Source organism: Pan paniscus, chromosome 2 (assembly GCF_029289425.2).
Source record: "Pan paniscus chromosome 2, NHGRI_mPanPan1-v2.0_pri, whole genome shotgun sequence".
Classification (NCBI taxonomy): domain Eukaryota; kingdom Metazoa; phylum Chordata; class Mammalia; order Primates; family Hominidae; genus Pan; species Pan paniscus.
The window spans coordinates 126719409-126739010 of record NC_085926.1 but is presented as its reverse complement, the minus strand read 5'-3'; the positions used below and the strand labels follow the sequence as shown (position 1 = coordinate 126739010).

The 19602-nt window shown below is 43.3% G+C and overlaps 1 protein-coding gene across 1 annotated transcript in view; it reads right to left on the bottom strand.

Moving 5' to 3' along the window:
- RAB7A (RAB7A, member RAS oncogene family) overlaps positions 1-19602 on the bottom strand; it is a 91761-nt gene that overhangs the window by 11527 nt on the left and 60632 nt on the right. Inside the window, exons 2-3 of the mRNA XM_034957303.2 lie at positions 7877-7937; positions 5224-5350 (exon numbers count right to left, since the gene is read on the bottom strand). Coding sequence (XP_034813194.1) covers positions 5224-5350; positions 7877-7929 — 180 coding nt within the window. The 5' untranslated portion in view covers positions 7930-7937. The remainder of the gene's footprint in view (positions 1-5223; positions 5351-7876; positions 7938-19602) is intronic.

The following is a 19602-nucleotide window of genomic DNA, read 5'->3' as shown; positions in this document are numbered from 1 at the left end:
AGGTGAAAAGTATTCACTATTTTCATTTTTTAAGTTTTCACTTTGTATTTTTTCCACCTTCAGGTCTTGAATCCTCTGGTTCCCCCAAGCTAGAATGTAAAGCCCTGTCCTGGTCCCACTTATTTACCCTACTGGCTGAGTGCAGTGGCTCATGCCTGTAATCCCAGGACTTTGGGAGGCCAAGGTAGGTGGATCACCTGAGGTCGGCAGTTCGAGACCAGCCTGGCCAACATGGTGAAACCCCATTTCTACTAAAAATAAATACAAAAAATTAGCCAAGCGTGGTGGCAGGCACCTGTAATCCCAGCTACTTGGGAGGCTGAGGCAGGAGAATTGCCTGAATCGGGGAGGCAGAGGTTGCAGTGAGCCGAGATCAGGCCACTGCACTCCAGCCTGGGCGACAGCGAGACTCCTGTCTCAAAAAAAATAAAAAATAGGCAGGGTGTGGTAGCTCACGCCTGTAATCCCAGCACCGTGGGAGGCTGAGGCAGCCAGATCATGAGGTCAAGAGATCAAGACCATCCTGGCTAACATGGTGAAACCCCATCTCTACTAAGAATACAAAAAATTAGCTGGGCGTGGTGGCACGCACCTGTAGTCCCAGCTACTCAGGAGGCTGAGGCAGGAGAACTGCTTGAACCCGGGAGGCGGAGGTTGCAGTGAGCCAAGATCACGCCACTGCACTCCAGCCTGGGCGACAGAGTGAGACTCCATCTCAAAAATAAATAAATAAATAAATAAATAAATAAATAAATAAATAAAATAAAATAAAATAAAATATGTAGCCTACAACACCCTTCTCCCCATGTATTATCAGAGAGGTGCACCCTGTGCCCTCTGTTCCTGTGCTCTGTGTATTACTATACTAATATCACTATTTAAATTACCACGAACTCACAATAAACTGTTCCCTGGAAATTTGTCATGCCTATTTGATTCCATCTAAGATACTAATCAATTTCCAGATTCTTTCTGAACAGTATAGAGAACTTTAAAAAACAAGAAACACAGCAGTCACTGATCTTTCCCTACACATTAGATTACACAGTTCTGATCTTTGTTTCCTCATATTACTTTGGAAGTTACATACTCATGATTCCAAAAATAGATACAAGTATACTATTGAAGTGTTCTTCCTTCAGACCTATCTACATGAAATCACTTTCTGCCTGGAGTTATCCTTTAGAACTTCTGCCACTAGCCCTTAAAGATGTACTCTTTCATTCAGGAGGGTTATTTCAGCAGAGACAGAACACTGTGCTGCCCGTCTCTTTCCCAACATACCCCACTGCCTGCTGGGCTCTGCTGCTACTGCCAAGAGTCACCTGGCAGCCTCAGTGCTGTGCTTGTCAGGTTTTCCTCAGTCTATTTTTAAGTCTTTTTTTTTTTTAATTTCATTATGACTTACACAGAATTCTTTTTATTTATCCTTCCTGGAATTTGGGCTTCTTGAGTCAGTGGATTGGTGCCACACCAGTTCTCGAAAATTCTCAGCAAATATCATCTTTGATCTATTATTCTCTCTTTACACCTTCTGAGACTGATTAAAAGTAGGTCCAACCTTCTCACTTTCACTTATCTCTTTCATATTTCCTGCCATTTTTCTTTCATTCTTCCAGCCCTTTTCTGGTGTCGCCAATCTGCTATGATTTAGCAGCATTCTCTGAATTTCCAAATTTCATTGATTGTGCTTCATTTTCTCCCCCTATAATGTTAACTGTTTCGTTTCTTCCCTGCAGATAAAAGATTATCTTATCTTTAACCAAAGCCCCTTTAGTGAGGTATGGCTGACATACAAAGGCTGCACACATCTAATGATCTGATGCATACAACTCATGAGTTTGGAGAGAAAACCATCACTACAATGTAGGCCACAAACCTACTCATCAAAAGGTTCCCCCCCATCCTCTTATTATTACTTTTTGTGATAAGAACACTTAAAATAAGATCCTCTTAGTAAATTCTTTCGGAAAATTTTTTTTGTAGAGATGAAATGTTGCTATTTTGCCCAGGCTAGTCTCAAACTCCTCTCTTGGCCTCCCAAAGCACTAGGATTACAGGCATGAGCCACCGCATCCAGCATGCAAATTTTTAAGTGTACAATACAGTATTGTTAACTACAGGCACTATGCTGTACACATCTCTAGGATTTATTCATCTCATATAACTGAAACTCTCTATCCTCCTTATTTCTTTAAATATAAAAAACACTCTGGAATTACCAGGGAAGTTTCCACTGGTTCTTTCTTGTGGTGCCTTGTTTTATTTTGATTATGTTTTACTGCAAGTTGCTAAAAGCCCTCGAAAAACACATGAGGATTCCTCAAGATCAGGATAATGACGCCTTTGTGCAGAGACAATGATTTTCATTTACTTCTAGTATCTGAAGCTGGCTGCAAGAGCACAAGGGTCATCCTTTTGCTTCAATCTCTTGGGAACTTGTTATCTTTTTCCACTCTTTCCTCATCTACATGAAATCACTTTCTGCCTGGAGTTATCCTTTAGAACTTCTGCCACTAGCCCTTAAAGATGTACTCTTTCATTCAGGAGGGTTATTTCAGCAGAGACAGAACACTGTGCTGCCCGTCTCTTTCCCAACATACCCCACTGCCTGCTGGGCTCTGCTGCTACTGCCAAGAGTCACCTGACAGCCTCAGTGCTGTGCTTGTCAGGTTTTCCTCAGTCTATTTTTAAGCCTTTTTCTTTTTTAGTTTCATTATGACTTACACAGAATTTTTTTTATTTATCCTTCCTGGAATTTGGGCTTCTTGAGAAGCCCACAGTGCGCTGTGGATCTCCTGATGGGGTTTACTTCAAGAGTGCAGCGCCCCAAGGTCCCAGCTTAGTAGTACAGACGGGACTGTTATGACAACCCTCGACCCAGCAGGGGCCGAACTCTGATTTCTGAATTCGCTGGCCCACATGGCTACCAAAACCACAGCTCAGCTGGAGAAGTTCTATTTTCCCTGAGCAAAAGGCAGTCTGAGTCTTGCTGCGACACATGGAGAATCTTCAGATGGGCCTTTACCCCAGCTCCCTGAAGTAATTCTACTCCCTTCTGCCTTCTGTTGAGAATTTGTCAGTCTGTTGTTCCTTTATAAGTCATGTCTTTTTTTTCTATGGTTGCTCTTAAGATTTTGCTTTTCGGTCTTCTACAATTTTAAGTCTTCTTTTAGAAAATTTGCTCAGCTCTTACGGCTTACTGCTTTTTTCAGCTCCATTTAATCTACAGTTTAACTGTTCATTTAGCTTATTTCAATACTATGTTTTCACTTCTTGAAGTTCTAAGTTTTCCATATCCTCATTTTTTAATAGTATCCCTTTCCATTATGGTTTCTATTTCTTTTTAGAACATCTCTAGTCATTGTGAACATCTCTTGTGGTACATTATTTCCTCATGTGGTTATGAACTCATCTTCTCTCCTGCGGTAGTAAATGTCCCTACAGAGTGGTCTTACCCTTGTTTTTGCCAGGAATGACAGGGATTTATGTTAAATCCTTTGAGACAAAGATTTCTGTACATGTGGAGAGTGGGACTGAGATTCTCCAACAACTGCAGACACAAGCTTTGCCAATTCCTTGGGCCAAGGTTTTCCAGTTCTACTCTCAAGCTTGACTTGCTTAAACTGTAGTTACATTTTGAAGATCTCTAGGTGTATGTGTGTAGGTGAGGTGAGGATGAGAGATTCATACTAGCTCTGTCCTAGAAGTGTGAGTCAATTAAGAGTCCTGATCCTCTAGGAGCATGCCATGGCTCGAGGTCAACACGTGCACAAATTTCTACCTTTAACCTACATCATTCACACATTTCAGCAAGCCCCCACTATTTGCCAGGTACTTTCTAGGACTACAATGGGATTAGAATTGTATTTGCCTCTAGAAGCATATAGGAAAGAACAACTGCCATGGAGATAGAAGTTTCGAAAGATCTGAGCTAAAAGTTGGAGACTTCAGGTGGGTATACAGGCCCTGCTGGAAGCAGAGACATATCCATCAACACAAGTCTGTAAGAGCAGCACATGATTCGGAAGGACTGGAACGAGACAAAAAAAAAAAGTGAGTAACAGCTATTTCCACCATCTTTTCTTGCCTCCATAATGCACGAACGTCTTGGCTGATGCTCTCAAGGGCAAACACCAGGTTCTTATTAGGCTGTGCTCCCAAGTCATGGTCTGGTTCTAAGTGTGAAGATGAAACATGATCACATTGAAAATTTGAAATCACTGGTCATCACAGAGCTGGGAAAATTACTGTGAACCTCACAGGCAGGTTAAAACTGCCCCTGGAATGATTGGCCCCAGATGTGATGTGCAACTCAAAGATCTAGAAAAATGACAGAATAATCTACTCCTATCCCAATAGTTTGGTTTCAAAGTGAGGTTGTACTGACAACCTCAGCTGGCATCATGGACCATGAAGAAAGAGATGAAAATACAGGAGGGAAAATCCTGGGATTCTTTTTTTTTTAAATTTAGAGACAGGGTCTCACTCCATCACCCAGGCTGGAGTATAATGGTGCAGTCACAGCTCACTGCAGGCTCGAACTCCTGGGCTCAAGGTATCCATCCTTCAGGGGTTTCTTTTCTAGGGATGTTAATACATGTATACAAACAAAATGACTCAATGGGGGAAAAAAAGGGAATTATAGTTTATAGCCAGAATGTGAAGGCTTTTCAACAAGTCATATGAAAGAATCTGTATCTTATCCTAACTGTTGAAAGGGAACCCTTGAAAGATTAATAAGCTGATACATAAAAAAAAGATTGGCTCAATAGACACACAACTCTTGAAGTTACGTATGAAATAGGAAGTCAAAAAAATAAAGTTTATGTCTCACTACTGAGGTGAGACAAAGATGTTTGCCTAAAGCACTGGGCAAGGATGTCAAGAGAGGCACAAGACAGAGACCTGCAGGTTGCCAAATTTAGCAAACAACAAAACCAAAAACAACAAAAAACAAGAAAGGATAAATCTGAGTTTTTTTTTTAAGAAGAAGAATTTTTTAGTGTGTCTTAGCAAGTCGTATCTGAGATACACTAGAAGTATACTAAAAAAGTATTCACTATTGATCTGAAATTCAAATTTAACTGAGTATCAGCCAATGATCTACAAATAGGATAATAAGATTTGAAGAACAGGGAAGGAAAATGTCTATGCATGAGGAAAGATTAAGACTAAATGAACTATCAAGGCCTGGTCAGCACAGCCAAGACATGTGCTTACCTGCATTGTGACTAGCCTGTCATCCACCATCACCTCCTTGGTCAGAAAGTCAGCTCCTATTGTGGCTTTGTACTGATTGCTGAATTTCTTATTCACATACTGGTTCATGAGTGATGTCTTCCCGACTCTGAAATTGGAGAAAAACCATAAGTATAAGTCAAATAGGAGGGTCCTGAAACTGACACGAATTACTTGAAGCATTTAAAAGAATCTGCCTGACCTGAAGGACAAGAAACTGCCCTCACTGCAAAGGGCAATGCCAGTAGCCTTCCGAGCATTACACTTTTGAAGTTTTGTGTTTTCTCTCTGGGTAAAAATATAGGGTACAGATGTGGGGCAGATGTGGAAAAGCTGCTTACATGTTTTGGCACAGCCAGGTCAAATGGTAGAGCCTAGTATTATTTTTTCCATTCTAGAAGGATGCCAGCAAATATACTCCTTTCTAAAAGAAGCTTCACTATTAAGACTGTTCTGCTATTCCAACAGTATCCCTGCTATCTTAGATGTTTCTCCATTTAGTGGCTGCTATTTAGCTTGATGAAGTAACACCAGGAGGAAGACCTTGGCTTTCAGCAGACACACACCACTCAGACAATTTGCTGCTTTAAAGTTTAAAATCTGAAGCAGAAAAAGCACCAATATATCACCAAAACAAATCCACCTCAAAGAATGCTCCTCCAAATATGTTTTCCAGTAAGAAAACTCAGCAAGAGACAATGTGTGATTTTTGTGTGATAAGGTTAAGGTAACCTAAAGATAATACAAAAACCTTCCCCCCCATAGCCAGTGATATCACCTTTCTTGGCCACAAAGGAACATGTTCATATTTGTGTTAAAGAACCTGGAGGTACCTAGACAGCCGAAGGCAGTGTTTTCCAACCCAGACCATCTGAGCCAGAATCTACAAGGTGAGAGGTGGCAAAACCTGGAATCGAACAAGGGCTTGGTGAGACTTTTTGCACAAGTTTGGGGAAGGCAGGCCTAAAAGCACTATCTTTCCATCCCGATGGGGATGGAGTTGCGGAGTAGGAGAGAGAGCACAAATCTAGGCCCTAGCCCACTGGTCTGGGGCTGGGCAAATGCTAGTGAACAAAAGGTTCTTCAAAGGCTGGGCATGGTGGCTCAAGCCTGTAATCTCAGCACTTTGGGAGGTCGAGACGAGTGGACTGCTTGAGCCCAGGAGTTTGAGACCAGCCTGGGCAACATGGTGGAACCCTGTCTCTATAAAAAATACAAAAATTTAACCAGGAGTGGTAGCACATACTGGTGGTCCCAGCTACTCTGGAGGCTGAGGTGGGAGGATGGCTTAAGACCAGGAGGTTGAGGCTGCAGTGAGCTGTGATTGCACCATTCACTCTAGTCTGGGCAACAGAGCGAGACCCTGTCTCTCACACACATACAAAAAAAGGTTCTGCAGGTGATTCAAATAAGCCAGTCAAGACAGAAAAACCTCTGGCTTTTCAAAGGAAGGGCAGGGGACTTTGGAATAAAGAAGCATACCTGCATTTGCTATTGTTGTTATTTTAAAAAATACATAAGCTTCCAATGAGTCAAAGCTTTCATGGGTCCCTTCAGATGTCAAGTCTGAAAAGCCTACCACAGAATCTTTTTATTTTAAGAGTTGGGGTCTTGCTCTGTCACTCGGGCTGCAGTGCAACGGCATGATCATAGCTTGCTACAGCCTCAAACTCCTGGGCTCAAGCCATCCTCTCGCCTTGGCCTCCCCAGCAGCTGGAACTACAGGTACGGCACTGGCTAAATTTTTTTTGTAGAGACAGGTCTCCAACTCCTGGGCTCAAGCAATCCTCCCCTCAGCCTCCAAAGCACTGGGATTATGGGCATAAGCCACCTCACCCAACCTACCACAGAATCTTAAGAGCCATTAGAGTTAGCTACATGGTTAGTGGCACATCTAGAATCAGAACCCAGTTCTGCCGTCCCAGGCTCTTTTGCAGATAGATCTGAAGCAGGCACAGCAGCAGGAGGATACTGTATGGTGCACTAAGAACGCACATCTGGGTCGGGCGCGGTGGCTCACGCCTGTAATCCCAGCACTTTGGGAGGCCAAGGCAGGCGGATCACGAGGTCAGGAGATCAAGACCATCCTGGCTAACACGGTGAAACCCCATCTCTACCAAAAATACAAAAAACTAGCCGGGCATGGTGGCGGGCGCCTGTAGTCCCAGCTCCTCAGGAAGCTGAGGCAGGAGAATGGCATGAATCCGGGAGGCGGAGCTTGCAGTGAGCCGAGATCGCGCCATTGCACTCCAGCCTGGGCGACAGAGCGAGACTCTGTCTCCAAAAAAAAAAAAAAAAAAAAAAAGCACATCTGCTAGGCCAGATGCCAATGGCAATACATCTATGTAAGGAAGACTCCCCAGCCTGGCCAGCTTGGAGAAAAGGGATTCCATGAAAATGCCTATCCTTAGTTGAGTTCAAATAGCCATCCGTTCCCCATAAAAATCATGCTAAAAACTAGAGAACAAAAGGTTATATAACAAGGGATCATCTAAATTTCTGCCACGGAGGGAAACATGTAAGGCCCTAAGCCTCACTATGAAAGCAGGAAGTGGCAGCACGGACAGTGTGGGCTCCACAGCAGAGAGGCTTAGCTCTGAGCCAATCTGTTAGCCCAAATTCATGAGTAACTTACCCAGAATCTCCCAGGATGATAACCTTCAGCAACACTTTCTTCCTAGAGGTCATCCTTCAAACTAAAGGGTGAAAAGGAGAAATCACTGTGAGTGTGATGGAAACACCAAAACAAAACACCTCCCTTGCACAAATGTCTGAGCAGCCCCAACAGTGCAGGGCCCTGAACCTTCCTGCTAGGTATCTTCCTTCCACCAGGGGGCCCTGATAAAAACCAGTATCACTCACCAGAACTCTGGACCCAAGAGCTAGGCAGAACAGCACAGCAGGGCCATCCTGCCCCTGCAAGCTGCTGGAGAGAATGTATTCTCTCACTTGGGTGGTGGATCAATTGAATGGATCGGCAATTTGAACTAATGCTCCAACTTACTCAACAGCTTGGTCCTTGCTTCATTCAGGTCGCTGCTTCAGTATCACTTTCTCAAAGAAGTGACCGCTTTATTTAAAGCAGCATAACCCCTCATTTGCTCTCTATCCCGTTACTCTGCTTGCTTTTCCTTCAGAGCACTTACCACTAATTGACATTTTTATGTACTATATTAATCTAGTCTATCCCTTTTCTAACAATCTCCATGAAGACACTTTTACTCCCCACTGTATACTCAATGCCAAGTAGAAATTTATTAAATGTTGGGTACCATCTGAATACTTGACTCTGCAGCTCTAGGGACTACTCTTTTCCAGAAAATCTTTCAGGCAGCCTTGTCTACTCATAACCAGAAGATGTGAAAAATGCCTGATCTCTGCTCAACTGTCTTCCAGGACTTGCCACAGCATGGTCTATCTACTCATCAAGATAGGGCTCCTGCTGTAATTGCCTCTCATTTGCCAGGGTATGACTCAGTGACTTCCAGAAAATGAATGGGACTCAGAAGAACTACTTGTTAGTTTCCTCTTTAACCACCTACCTTTTGAAGGCAAGGCTGACAGCAGTGCCTATAGTGGGAGTGACTTAAGCAGCAGATATGAACCCAGGCCACAGGGATTTCTATTCTGGTTTTGCCGCTTATTAATTTAGCTATATGACCTTGAGCCAGTCATTTAATTTCTCTGTTGGAATAGGGAATATAGAGATGACAGCTCTTATGTCCTAAGAATGCTGTGAAGACTGAATAAATAAAATGCTCAGGACAGTAACTAGAATACAGTAGATGATTAGTAAATACTGGCCGCTACCATCTTAAGGTATGCCAAATACAGAGATGAGTAACAGAACACAGAGTCCAGAAGACAGTGAGAGAAGCAGCAGGTTACAGCTCCTAGGCAAGGTAATCCAGCTATCCCTCTCTTTCCAGATGCTTGGCTGTCAATTGTTCTCTTTCTCAACAGGTGGTATTACACCGAAGACCACTAACTAAAAGGAAATATCAGACCTGACTACTGTCCTAAAGGGCAGGATTTGCTAAGAAGGCCTACGCTCTTGAAAGTAACCATCCTCAATGGCTTCAGAGTCTGTTTCTGGCTACAAGAACAGTATGGGAATAGGAGCCAGACTAGAGGATGGTTTGCTAGGCACACACCCCAGGTCCCATGACCTATGCAGAGGGTCAAGCTGTTTCTCTGCCAAAAGCCTCATGCCCATGGCTGGACTGTGAAGACACGGTATCTCAGCCCACCAGCATTCATCTAGAAAGTTCTTACTAGTGCTAGTTAGGGGCAGTATAAGATGACTTGGAGTTCTGTCTTCCATCACAATCAGCACTGAGAGGTATACCCCAAACTATCTATTATATGTGGAGCCCCACTATTCCCCTACCTTTCTCCCCAGGGACCGCTTTGACTGGTCAAAGTTTAAATGTCACACTCTAAGGTTTGGTATCACATTTCAAGATAGAGATCAGATGATGATAATGGGGGCAAGTTTCAAATCGAAAGAAGGGGAGGCCAAGGTGGGCAAATCATGAGGTCAGGAGTTCGAGACCAGCCTGGCCAACATGGTGAAACCCTGTCTCTACTAAAAATAGAAAAGGCTGGGCACGGTGGCTCATGCTTGTAATAACAGCACTTTGGGAGGCCCGAGGCGGGTGGATCACAAGGTCAGGAGTTCAAGACCAGCCTGGCTAACATGATGAAACCCTGTCTCTACTAAAAATACAAAAATTGCTGGGCACAGTGGCTCATGCCTGTAATCCTAGCACTTTGGGAGGCCAAGGTGGGCGGATCATGAGATCAGGAGATCGAGACCAGCCTGGCTAACACGGTGAAACCCCGTCTCTACTAAAAATATGAAAAATTAGCTGGGCGTGGTGGCATGCGCCTGTAGTCCCAGCTACTCAGGAGGCTGAGGCTGGAGAATGGCTTGAACACGGGAGGTGGAGGTTGCAGTGAGCCGAGATTGCGCCACTGCACTCCAGCCTAGGCGACAGAGCGAGACTCCATCTCAAAAAAACAAAAAACAAAACAAAATTAGCTGGGCATGGTGGCACGCACCTGTAATCCCAGCTACTCGGGAGGCTGAGGCAGGAGAATCGTTTGAACCCGGGAGGCGGAGGTTGCAGTGAGCCGAGATCACGCCACTGCACTCCAGCCTGGGTGACAGTGCGAGGCACTGTCTCAAATAAATAAATAAATAAATAAATAAATAAAAATTAGCTCAGTGGGTGCCTGTAATTCCAGCTGTTCGGGAGACTGAGGCAGGAGAATCGCTTGAACCCAGGAGGCAGAGGTTGCAGTGAGTGGTGGGGAAGGGAAAAAAAGGCTGGGTGTGGTGGCTCACACCTGTAATGCCAGCACTTTGGGAGGCCGAGGCAGGTGGATCACTTGAGGTCAGCAGTTCAAGACTACCCTGGCCAACATAGTGAAACTCCATCTCTACTAAATACACAAAAAAATAGCTAGGCGTGGTGGTGCGCACCTGTAGTCCCAGCTACTCGGGAGGCTGAGGCAGGAGAATTGGTTAAATCCAGGAGGCAGAGGTTGCAGTGAGCTGAGATCACACCACTGCACTCCAGCCTGGGCGACAGAGCAAGACTCTTTTTCAAAAAGGAAAAAAAAAAAGAAAAGAGATAAAAAGATGATAAAAGGATATGCAAAGATATTTGGAGAATATTTATGAAAGTGACTGATTTTAAGAATGGGAAAAGGGATTTGCATAACTTGCTTTGTTAATAGGTTTCACTGGTGTACCAATGTTGTTTAATAATATTAAAAAGAAAAAAAACAGGAAATACACTTCAACCTCCACACTCCTACATGATAGAATTCATGTTTGTTTCCTTCCCTTTGAGTATCTACCCACACGTGTCACAAAGCAGTGACCGTGAGACCACCTTACGTCTTAATGTCTAACATTCCTCTGAGTGAATTAAGCATTTAAATAGCCATTCCCGCTCTTTATTTAATATAACAAAAATTTGGAAAAAATGCTGTAATCTATGGGATTACTTCCTTGAGATACAGCAACACCTGTGTGAGGGCTGATGGGTGGGTAGATCTTTCTAGATTCTGACTCGTAAGACTATCACAGGCCACATGTGGCACAAGCCCACTGAGAAAGACTGGGACAGACAAAGCTGGCAGGCAGGGCAGTGGCAGGTCATCAGCAGCAGAAGTTCTTGCAAGAGTCCATACAGAAGATGGCTCAGGCACAGGGAGACTGTGCCGACTCAATACCTTGACTTAGAATGCTCAATCTTGGGGGTGCAAGTATCTCTTTTGACAGCTCCTTAGGCTCCCCATAAGGACATGCCCAGCAGAGTCACTGTGTTCCATGAAACAAAAGCCTGGGTGGCCCATCAGTTATCCATGGCTCTTTCCCATCCAAATGTAATTTACCAACCAGGGGACATTTTACCATAAGGACCATGCCCAGAAACAAATGTTATGTTCTGCCTTATCTAGCTCCCAGGGAAACAGAGCTAGAAAGTTAAACAAAAGTCAAATTCTCATGCAAGGAAAGGATTTTGTCAACTGTAACTCACAGATTCTGTTTAGGGATGGGATTACTGAGTCCAAAGCAAAGTTTTCGCCAGGCGCGGTGGCTCACGCCTATAATCCCAGCACTTTGGGAGGCCAAGGAGGGTGAATCACCTGAGGCCAGGAGTTCGAGACCAGCCTGGCCAACATGGTAAAACTTTGTCTCTACCAAAAATACAAAAAATTAGCTGGTCGTGGTGGTGGGCAACTAATCCCAGCTACCAAAAAGGTTGAAGCAGGAGAATCGCTTGAACTCAGGAGGCGGAGGTTTCAGTGAGCTGAGATATCACACCACTGCACTCCAGCCTGGGCAACAAGAGCAAAATTGTCTTTAAAAAAAAAAAAAAGGCAAAGTTTTCATGATTTTTGCTAATTCACTTTCCTGAAAGATTTTTCCTATTTATACAACAATCACTATTACAGTGGTTAGCACGAGTACAGGACCTAAATGAGAAAAATAATTTTACAGAGAAAAAAAGAATCTGAATAAACAGTCTATGGGAGCCTTAATGTAAAGACTTGCATTCATGCATTCTCTCCTATTTAAACAAGTCCAGGGTTGTTGTTGTTGTTGTTGTTGTTTTTGAGGTGGGGAGGGGAGGCTGGGGAGCATTTAATATAAACAATCCCGTTTTTATTCATAAAAATAAATAAATACACAAGAAATGTCCCTTCCCCTAAAACACTAATGACAAGAGACTTGCCTTTACAGTCTTGAAAAGCATGTTACAAAAATACAGTATTAACAGTGGGGTGCTGGAATAGGACTAAACCGATCAATGAAAGAGACACCAGAAATGAACAATTTTGACAAATATGGCATTATAAAATTCAGTGGCAAAAAGATGAACAATTCACTAAATGGTAAGAGCCAGAAAAATTTTGGTGAGAATTAAGATCTCTACATCTCCTCTTCCAAGAGATTCCCAAAGGAGTAAAGATTTAAATGTAAAAATGGTTACACATGAAGCAGAAAGGAATACACACAAATATTAGCAAGTTGTTCCATGTGGTGGGATTACAGATGTTTTTGTTTCCTTATACTTAACTGTGACTCTTAGAGGAGCACATTACCTTTACACTCAAACAGCCACCTCCACTTTGGAGAAAAATGTTAATCTGTTGATTTTTTCAAATCAATTTCTGATGACAAAAATCTCCACTCATCATGTAAGACAAATTACATTTAAATGCAGATTTTCATCTTCACTCAGGGCTGGCTAAGCATTTCAGAGTTGTTGCAAATGGTACTAAACAGCTGATACTAAGAATTCCACATCTTCTTTCACCAGGACATTGATGGCTTTAAACTGGCGAAAGTTAAAAGGTATATTTTTGTACTTAATGTTCTCCCAGATCAAGAATGGGACACTTGTTTCTAGAAAAGAGCCAGGGGCCAGGCGTGGTGGCTCATGCCTGTAATCCCAGCATTTTGGGAGGCTGAGGTAGGTGGATCACGAGGTCAAGAGATTGACAAATCCATCCTGGCCAACATGGTGAAACCCCAGCTATACTAAAAATTAAGCTGCGCGTGGTGGCACGTGCTTGTAATCTCAGCTACTTGGGAGGCTGAGGCAGGAGAATCGCTTGAACCTGGAAGGTGGAGGCTGCAGTGAGCCGAGATCACACCACTGCACTCTAGCATGGGCAACAAGAGTGAAACTCCATCTCAAAAAAAAAAAAAAAAAAAAAAAGCCAGGAACAAAACACACTAAATGCAACTTTTGCTACAAGAAGCTGCCCAAGCAGAGTTAGCTTCAAAATGTCCAAAAGCAATTTCTGCTTTTGTTATCAATTTCTATTTCCATCTTCATGGATTTCTGAAGACTGAAATTATTTTTTAAAAGCCTATGGCCAGGCATGGTGACTCATGCCTGTAATCCTAGCACTCTGAGAGGCTGAGGCGGGCGGATCACTTGAGGTCAAGAGTTTGAGACTAGCCTGGCCAACATGGTAAAAACCCATCTCTACTGAAAATACAAAAATTAGCTGGGTATGGTGAAACACACCTGTAATAACTACTTGGGAGGCTGAGGCAGGAGAATCACTTGAACCCAGGAGGCAGAGGTTGCAGTGAGCCGAGATCGCATCACTGCGCTCCAGCCTGGGCAACAGAGCGAAATGAAGTCAAAGATTAAAAAAAAAAAAAAAAAAAAAAAAAGGCTACAAAGTTTGAAATTTCTAACTGGAAAACAGTTCTCTAAAGCACCGACCACTTCCTCTCACAGGAGAATCTGCAGCCAGCAGAGTAGAAAGGAAGAAAGAGTTACATAAGATCTCTGAGACCTGGTCCTTCAAGGAAAGCATTTTAGATAACATCCATTAATCCATGTATATATTAATATCCTCTAAAAACTTTCTAGAATAAGGTATATTCATAACACATTTCTTTCCTTCTGCCACCAAACCAAACCTCACCAGTGTGCATGGGAAGAAGCTCCTCAGAGCGAAACTACCAGTATTGGTACCAGTATTTGAACGATGAAACAATTCTTTCTTTCAAGTACAATGTTTCTCATAACAAATCAAAAGCTGGCATCTTCCTTTATTCGCCTGCAGTCATCACCTTCTTCATCTATGCCACAGAAAAGCCAAATGGCCACATAAGCAGACAAAATAAGGAAACACCAGCAGGTAAAAAGATCAAGAAAAATATTGTTCAAGGGCTTGGGTGGGCAGAGGTCGGCGGTCAGAAAGAGGTTAACCAGGAATACACAGGGGTACCTAGGGGAAGGGCAAAGGACTGCTATGGTGAAAATGAGGACAGCAGGGAAGGGCTAGGAAGTTGGGGGTCAGTTAGCAATTCGAAAGTCTGAATTCTTGCAGGTAGGATAATAGCTCACGTGGAGGTGAAGGCTTTATGGTGTTGCAGGAATTGAAAGCAAAGTATGGTAGTCCCCACTTATCCATGGGGGATAGGCCCCAAGACCCCCAGTGAATGCCTGAAACACAGCAAGTACCAAACTTGTCATCCGTCAGGACACACTGATGATGTTCATGTTTTCCACCTACAAATTTAATGCTTTTTCCATTGTAACTAACCACTCATCATACACTGTGGCTTTTACCTTTTGCAGTACGAGGTGTCACAGCAAAATTAGCATGATTTTCTTTTTCCTTCTTCACAATTTCAAAGATAGAAAATATGTTCTCACAAATTTTAGCAACCTCGGCATACAATTTTTTCACTTTCCTTATTAAGTCAACAATTTTTACCTTTTCACTTCAAGAGCTTCTCTGTGGCATAACCAAATTGCCAGCATCTTGTGCTTTGGGACCATTATTAAGTCAATTATGAGTTACTTGAACACAAGCATTGCAACACTGATGTGATAACCAAGACAGCTACTAAGTGACTAACGGGCAGGTAGCATCTATGGTGTAGAAACCCTGGACAAAGCGATGATTCACTTCCTGGGTGGGATAGCACAAGCTTCATCAAGCTAATCCAAACAGCACGCAATTTAAAACTTATGGCAGGGTGCAGTGGCTCATGCCTGTAATCCCAGAACTCTGGGAGGCTGAGGCAGGAAGACTGCTTAAGGCCAGGAGTTTTGAGACCAACCTGGGCAACATGTTGAAACCCAGTCGCTACAAAATATTTAATACATTACCTGGGCATGGTGGTACACTCCTGTAAGTCCCAGTTACTCGGCAGGCCGAGGTGGGAAGATGGCTTGAGCCCAGGAGTTAAAGGCTCCAGTGAGCTATGATCGCTCCACTGCCCTCCAGCCTGGGTGACAGAACAACCCTCTGTCTCAAAAAGCAGACAAACAAAAAGAAACTTAAGAATAGTATTTCTATAGTTTCCCGTTTAATATTTTCAGACCACGACTGACTGCAGATAAAGAGGATTACTATATCTGCAAAGCCATCAAAACAACAGTGTAAAATGCAGGAGATGAAATTGAACCAGGTGTTCATCACATCCACAGTCAGACAGCAACGAAGTGGCAGAGCTGGAATTACCAGGAGTGTCAGCCCAGGTCCTACCATGCCATTTTGCAGTACCAGCTCTCACCCAAAGGAGGATTCTGGCTTGTGAGGGCTGGGACTTTTAACAAGTCTTTTATGGCAATTCAGGCATACACACCAAGTTTGGAAACCACTGATGTGAAGAGTCTACAACTACTGTTCTGATTTACATGTTGTGCCCGATCCAAAACCGTAATGATAGCACTAGATATTTGAACAAATGCTAAAGGTTCAACAAAGCCATGACAGTTAAACCAATTAATGTTCTATAGTTTGTTAACATTTTTAGTTGGTTGGTGTTTCCAAGTTGCCTGTCTGCAACAGCTGGGTCCTAATCACAGTTGGCTTTTCTGCTCCCCTGCACTGTTCCCACCCTAACTGTGGTATCAAATTGTAGAAAACTCAGGAAGGTACGAAAGAATGAAGACAAAAAGCTACTGACAATTCCATCTCCCAGAAGCAATCACTATTAGTATTAGAGTATATGTCTTTCTAGTTTTCCTTCAAATGGTTAAGGTTATATACCATGTATAACTTTGCATCTTGCTTTTTCTATATTAAATATCTTCCCATGTTATTAACATTAAGGTTGCATGATATTCAGCATATGGATAATCTCAAAATTTCCCTTGCTGCTAAGTATGCATTGTTTTCAATTATGATGAGATGAACCTACATATACACTCTGTCAGCATAATCTGATCAGACTCACAAATGTTTTAATCACTCGGCATTTCTTGGATTAGTAGAATACATTTCATCCATGTGTCTCTCAGTCTGCTGATGGTCTTTGCCTACCCTGCCTACTAGAATGTGACTTATTGCACATATGATCTAAACATAGCACTGGGAAGGAAGCATCATAGGGATACAGAGTTCGGAAGTAGCAGGCTTCTGAGCAGATTCCAAAGTAACATTCCACACTTTCACCAGCACGGAACATGGGTAAATGTCTCTCTGTCCATCTCATTTTCTTCTAAGACTTCATGTTCTGTATATGACCATTAGAGAAGACCCAGCAGTCATCCTGCCCTCAAAACTGATAGACTTCAAGGCTCAGAGTCAAGTAGGCAAGCAATATTTGCTCATAAAGTTTTGGAGAAGGTCATGAGGAGAGACCAGAAAGGCATCGAAAGTCACATAATACTACTGCACTGGGCATCAAGCAGAACAGCAGTGTCTGTTGTAGGCAGACTCTTCTCAACTTCCCACACTGAGGAATCTAATTAGGGCCTGAATAGTGAAGACCCCCTGAAACAGCAAGACATCACTACCACTTACGGAATGCACTTTGTGCCGGGGACTGTACTACAGACTTTCCTGGGGCAATTTGTTTACTCCTCCAACAAACCAAGCCTATAGGGATACAATGAGAATTCCCATTTAACAGATGAAGAAAAAGAAGCTCATCAGCAGTCACTTGGTTTCTAAAAATATTCATTCTGGGGAAGGGGCAAGAATAGAAAGACCAGTAGTCTGACAAGGAAGAAGGAAGGGGATGAGTGGATGGCTCTGACCAAGCCACTTTTGTGGAATAATGAAGTCATTTGGGGGCACTTGGGAAGTAGGCTGTCAGTCTGTTGTTCCATTTAGAATTACCACCTCTAGGAGGAAACTCAGTAGGAAAAGACAGAAGCCTTCGAAAAGAAACATTAGGGATCTAGGGGGGCAGGATAAACACTTTCATTACAATGAAAATATCTAGTGAGAGAAGCACATCAAGGAGCTGACCAAATACCTTAAAGAATTTTTTTTTTTTTTTTTGAGACAGTCTTGCTCTGTCGCCCAGGTTGGAGTACAGTGGCGCGATCTCTGTTCACTGCAACTTCCCCCTCCAGGGTTCAGGCAACTCTGTCTCAGCCTCCCGAATAGCTAGGACTGCAGGTGCGAGCCACCACGCCTTTTTGTATTTTTAGTAGAGATGGGGTTTCACCATTTTGGCCAGGCTGGTCTCAAACTCCTGAATTCAAGTGATCTGCCTGGCTCAGCCTCCCAAAGTGCTAGGATTACAGGCATAAGCCACTGTGCCCAGCCTAAAAAATTCTTTTAATTTTTTATTTTCAAGAGACGGGTTTCACTGTGTTGTCCAGGTTGGAGTGCAGTGGCTTTTTACAGGTGCAATCCCACTACTGATCAGCATAGGAGAGATGTTTGATCTGCTCTATTCGCAACCTGGGCTGGTTCACCCTCCCTGGGCAACCTGGTGGTCCCCTACTTCTGAGGGGTCACTCTACTGATGCCGAAGTTAATGCAGACACCCAATTGGTATAATGCCCTAAAACCCAGAACTCCTGTGGCTCAAGTGACCTCCTGCCTCAGCCTCCTGAGTGGCTGGGACTATAGGTATGCACCACTGTGCCCAGATGCAAAAATGTAATTCTGTTCTCTCTTCTACAGAGTTAAGAAGCTCTACTCCAATATTTGGTAATCCCAGCTACCAGGGAGGTGGAGGCAGGAGACTCACTAGAACTTGGGGGGTAGAAGTTTCAGTGAGCTGGGATTGCATCACTGCACTCCAGCCTGGGCGACAGAGCGAGACCGTCTCCAAAAAAAAAAAAAAAAAAAAAAATCATGCCATGAATAGAACTCTTAAGCCCCAGGACTACTACTAATCATTGTGTTATTAATCTTACTATATTAATCAAACATATACCAAGGGCAAAAGTAGATACGAGACTATAAGGAGAAATCATACCAAATGCAAAAAGTAAAATACTACTGTGATCAAGACGTGTTAAGTTTACTTTAAGGGTAATTACCTTGGTTGGGAGAATTAGGGAAGGATTCCTCTGGGAAGAACTGAACCTGGATATGAAGGAGGAAAAGGGAGCAAACAGTTTTCCTTAAAGAACGCACATGCAAGGCCTTACTTGGAGGGGGACATGAAAATGAGGTGCCTGGGCCTGATCACGCAGGACACAGTGGGCCGTACTAAGGTCCCAAAACCACAGAGTGATGAGAAGCCTGACTTGTGGAGATTTCTAAGCAGCAGTGTTCATCCTGCAGAGCCAGCGCCCTGCCTGCCTGCAGTGGGGAGGGTAGGAGACCCTGCGGTGGACAGTGAGGATGCTGCGCCACCTTCAGGCAAGCGAGGACTGCACTAGACCAGTGTGAAAGCAGAAGAGAATGGGGAGAAAGTAAAGGTGGATGGCATCTAGTGATGGATTGGATTGGGATGGGTATGGGAAATGAGGGAAAACGCCAAGGAAGTCACCTGTGTTTATGTCTCATGGGACCAAGAGGATTTCTTAGATCAGGGAAGTCTGAAAAACAGTGAGGTGTTTCTTGGGGAGGAATTATGTTTGATTTTAGACATGCTAAGTTTGAGGTGATTCTCAACCAAATCTATTTTTAAAGATACAGTGGTATTTAGTTATATTTAAGCTTCACTGTTAACTGAGGGAATACTAGTTTGTGCTAGGATTTTATGGCTGAAGTCTATCTAGACGCCTGTGCTAAATTGGGAATGTTACGCGCATTCACCAGACATGGAAAGCAAAAGAGAAGAGATGGCTGGACCTGCCATCTAGAGGTCTGCTGTCTGGTGGCCCAGATGACATAATCATGGCAAAGTACAGCAAAGGAGAGAGCACTACCAGCAGAAATACTGAATGTTTTCAAAGGCAAGACTAAACAGCTGAACATGCAATGCCTAAAAAGAAGTGTTCAGCATGTTAAAAATAACTGGTCAAAACATTTTACTGGTTATCAATCCCTTAACAAGCTTCAGAGAAGTTCCCAGAAAGCATGCTGGAAAATGTTAAATGACTGGAATGAGAAAGAGCAAGATTGATGGTTCAGGTACAGAGAGCAGCTAAGCATCAGGGGGGTGGCGCA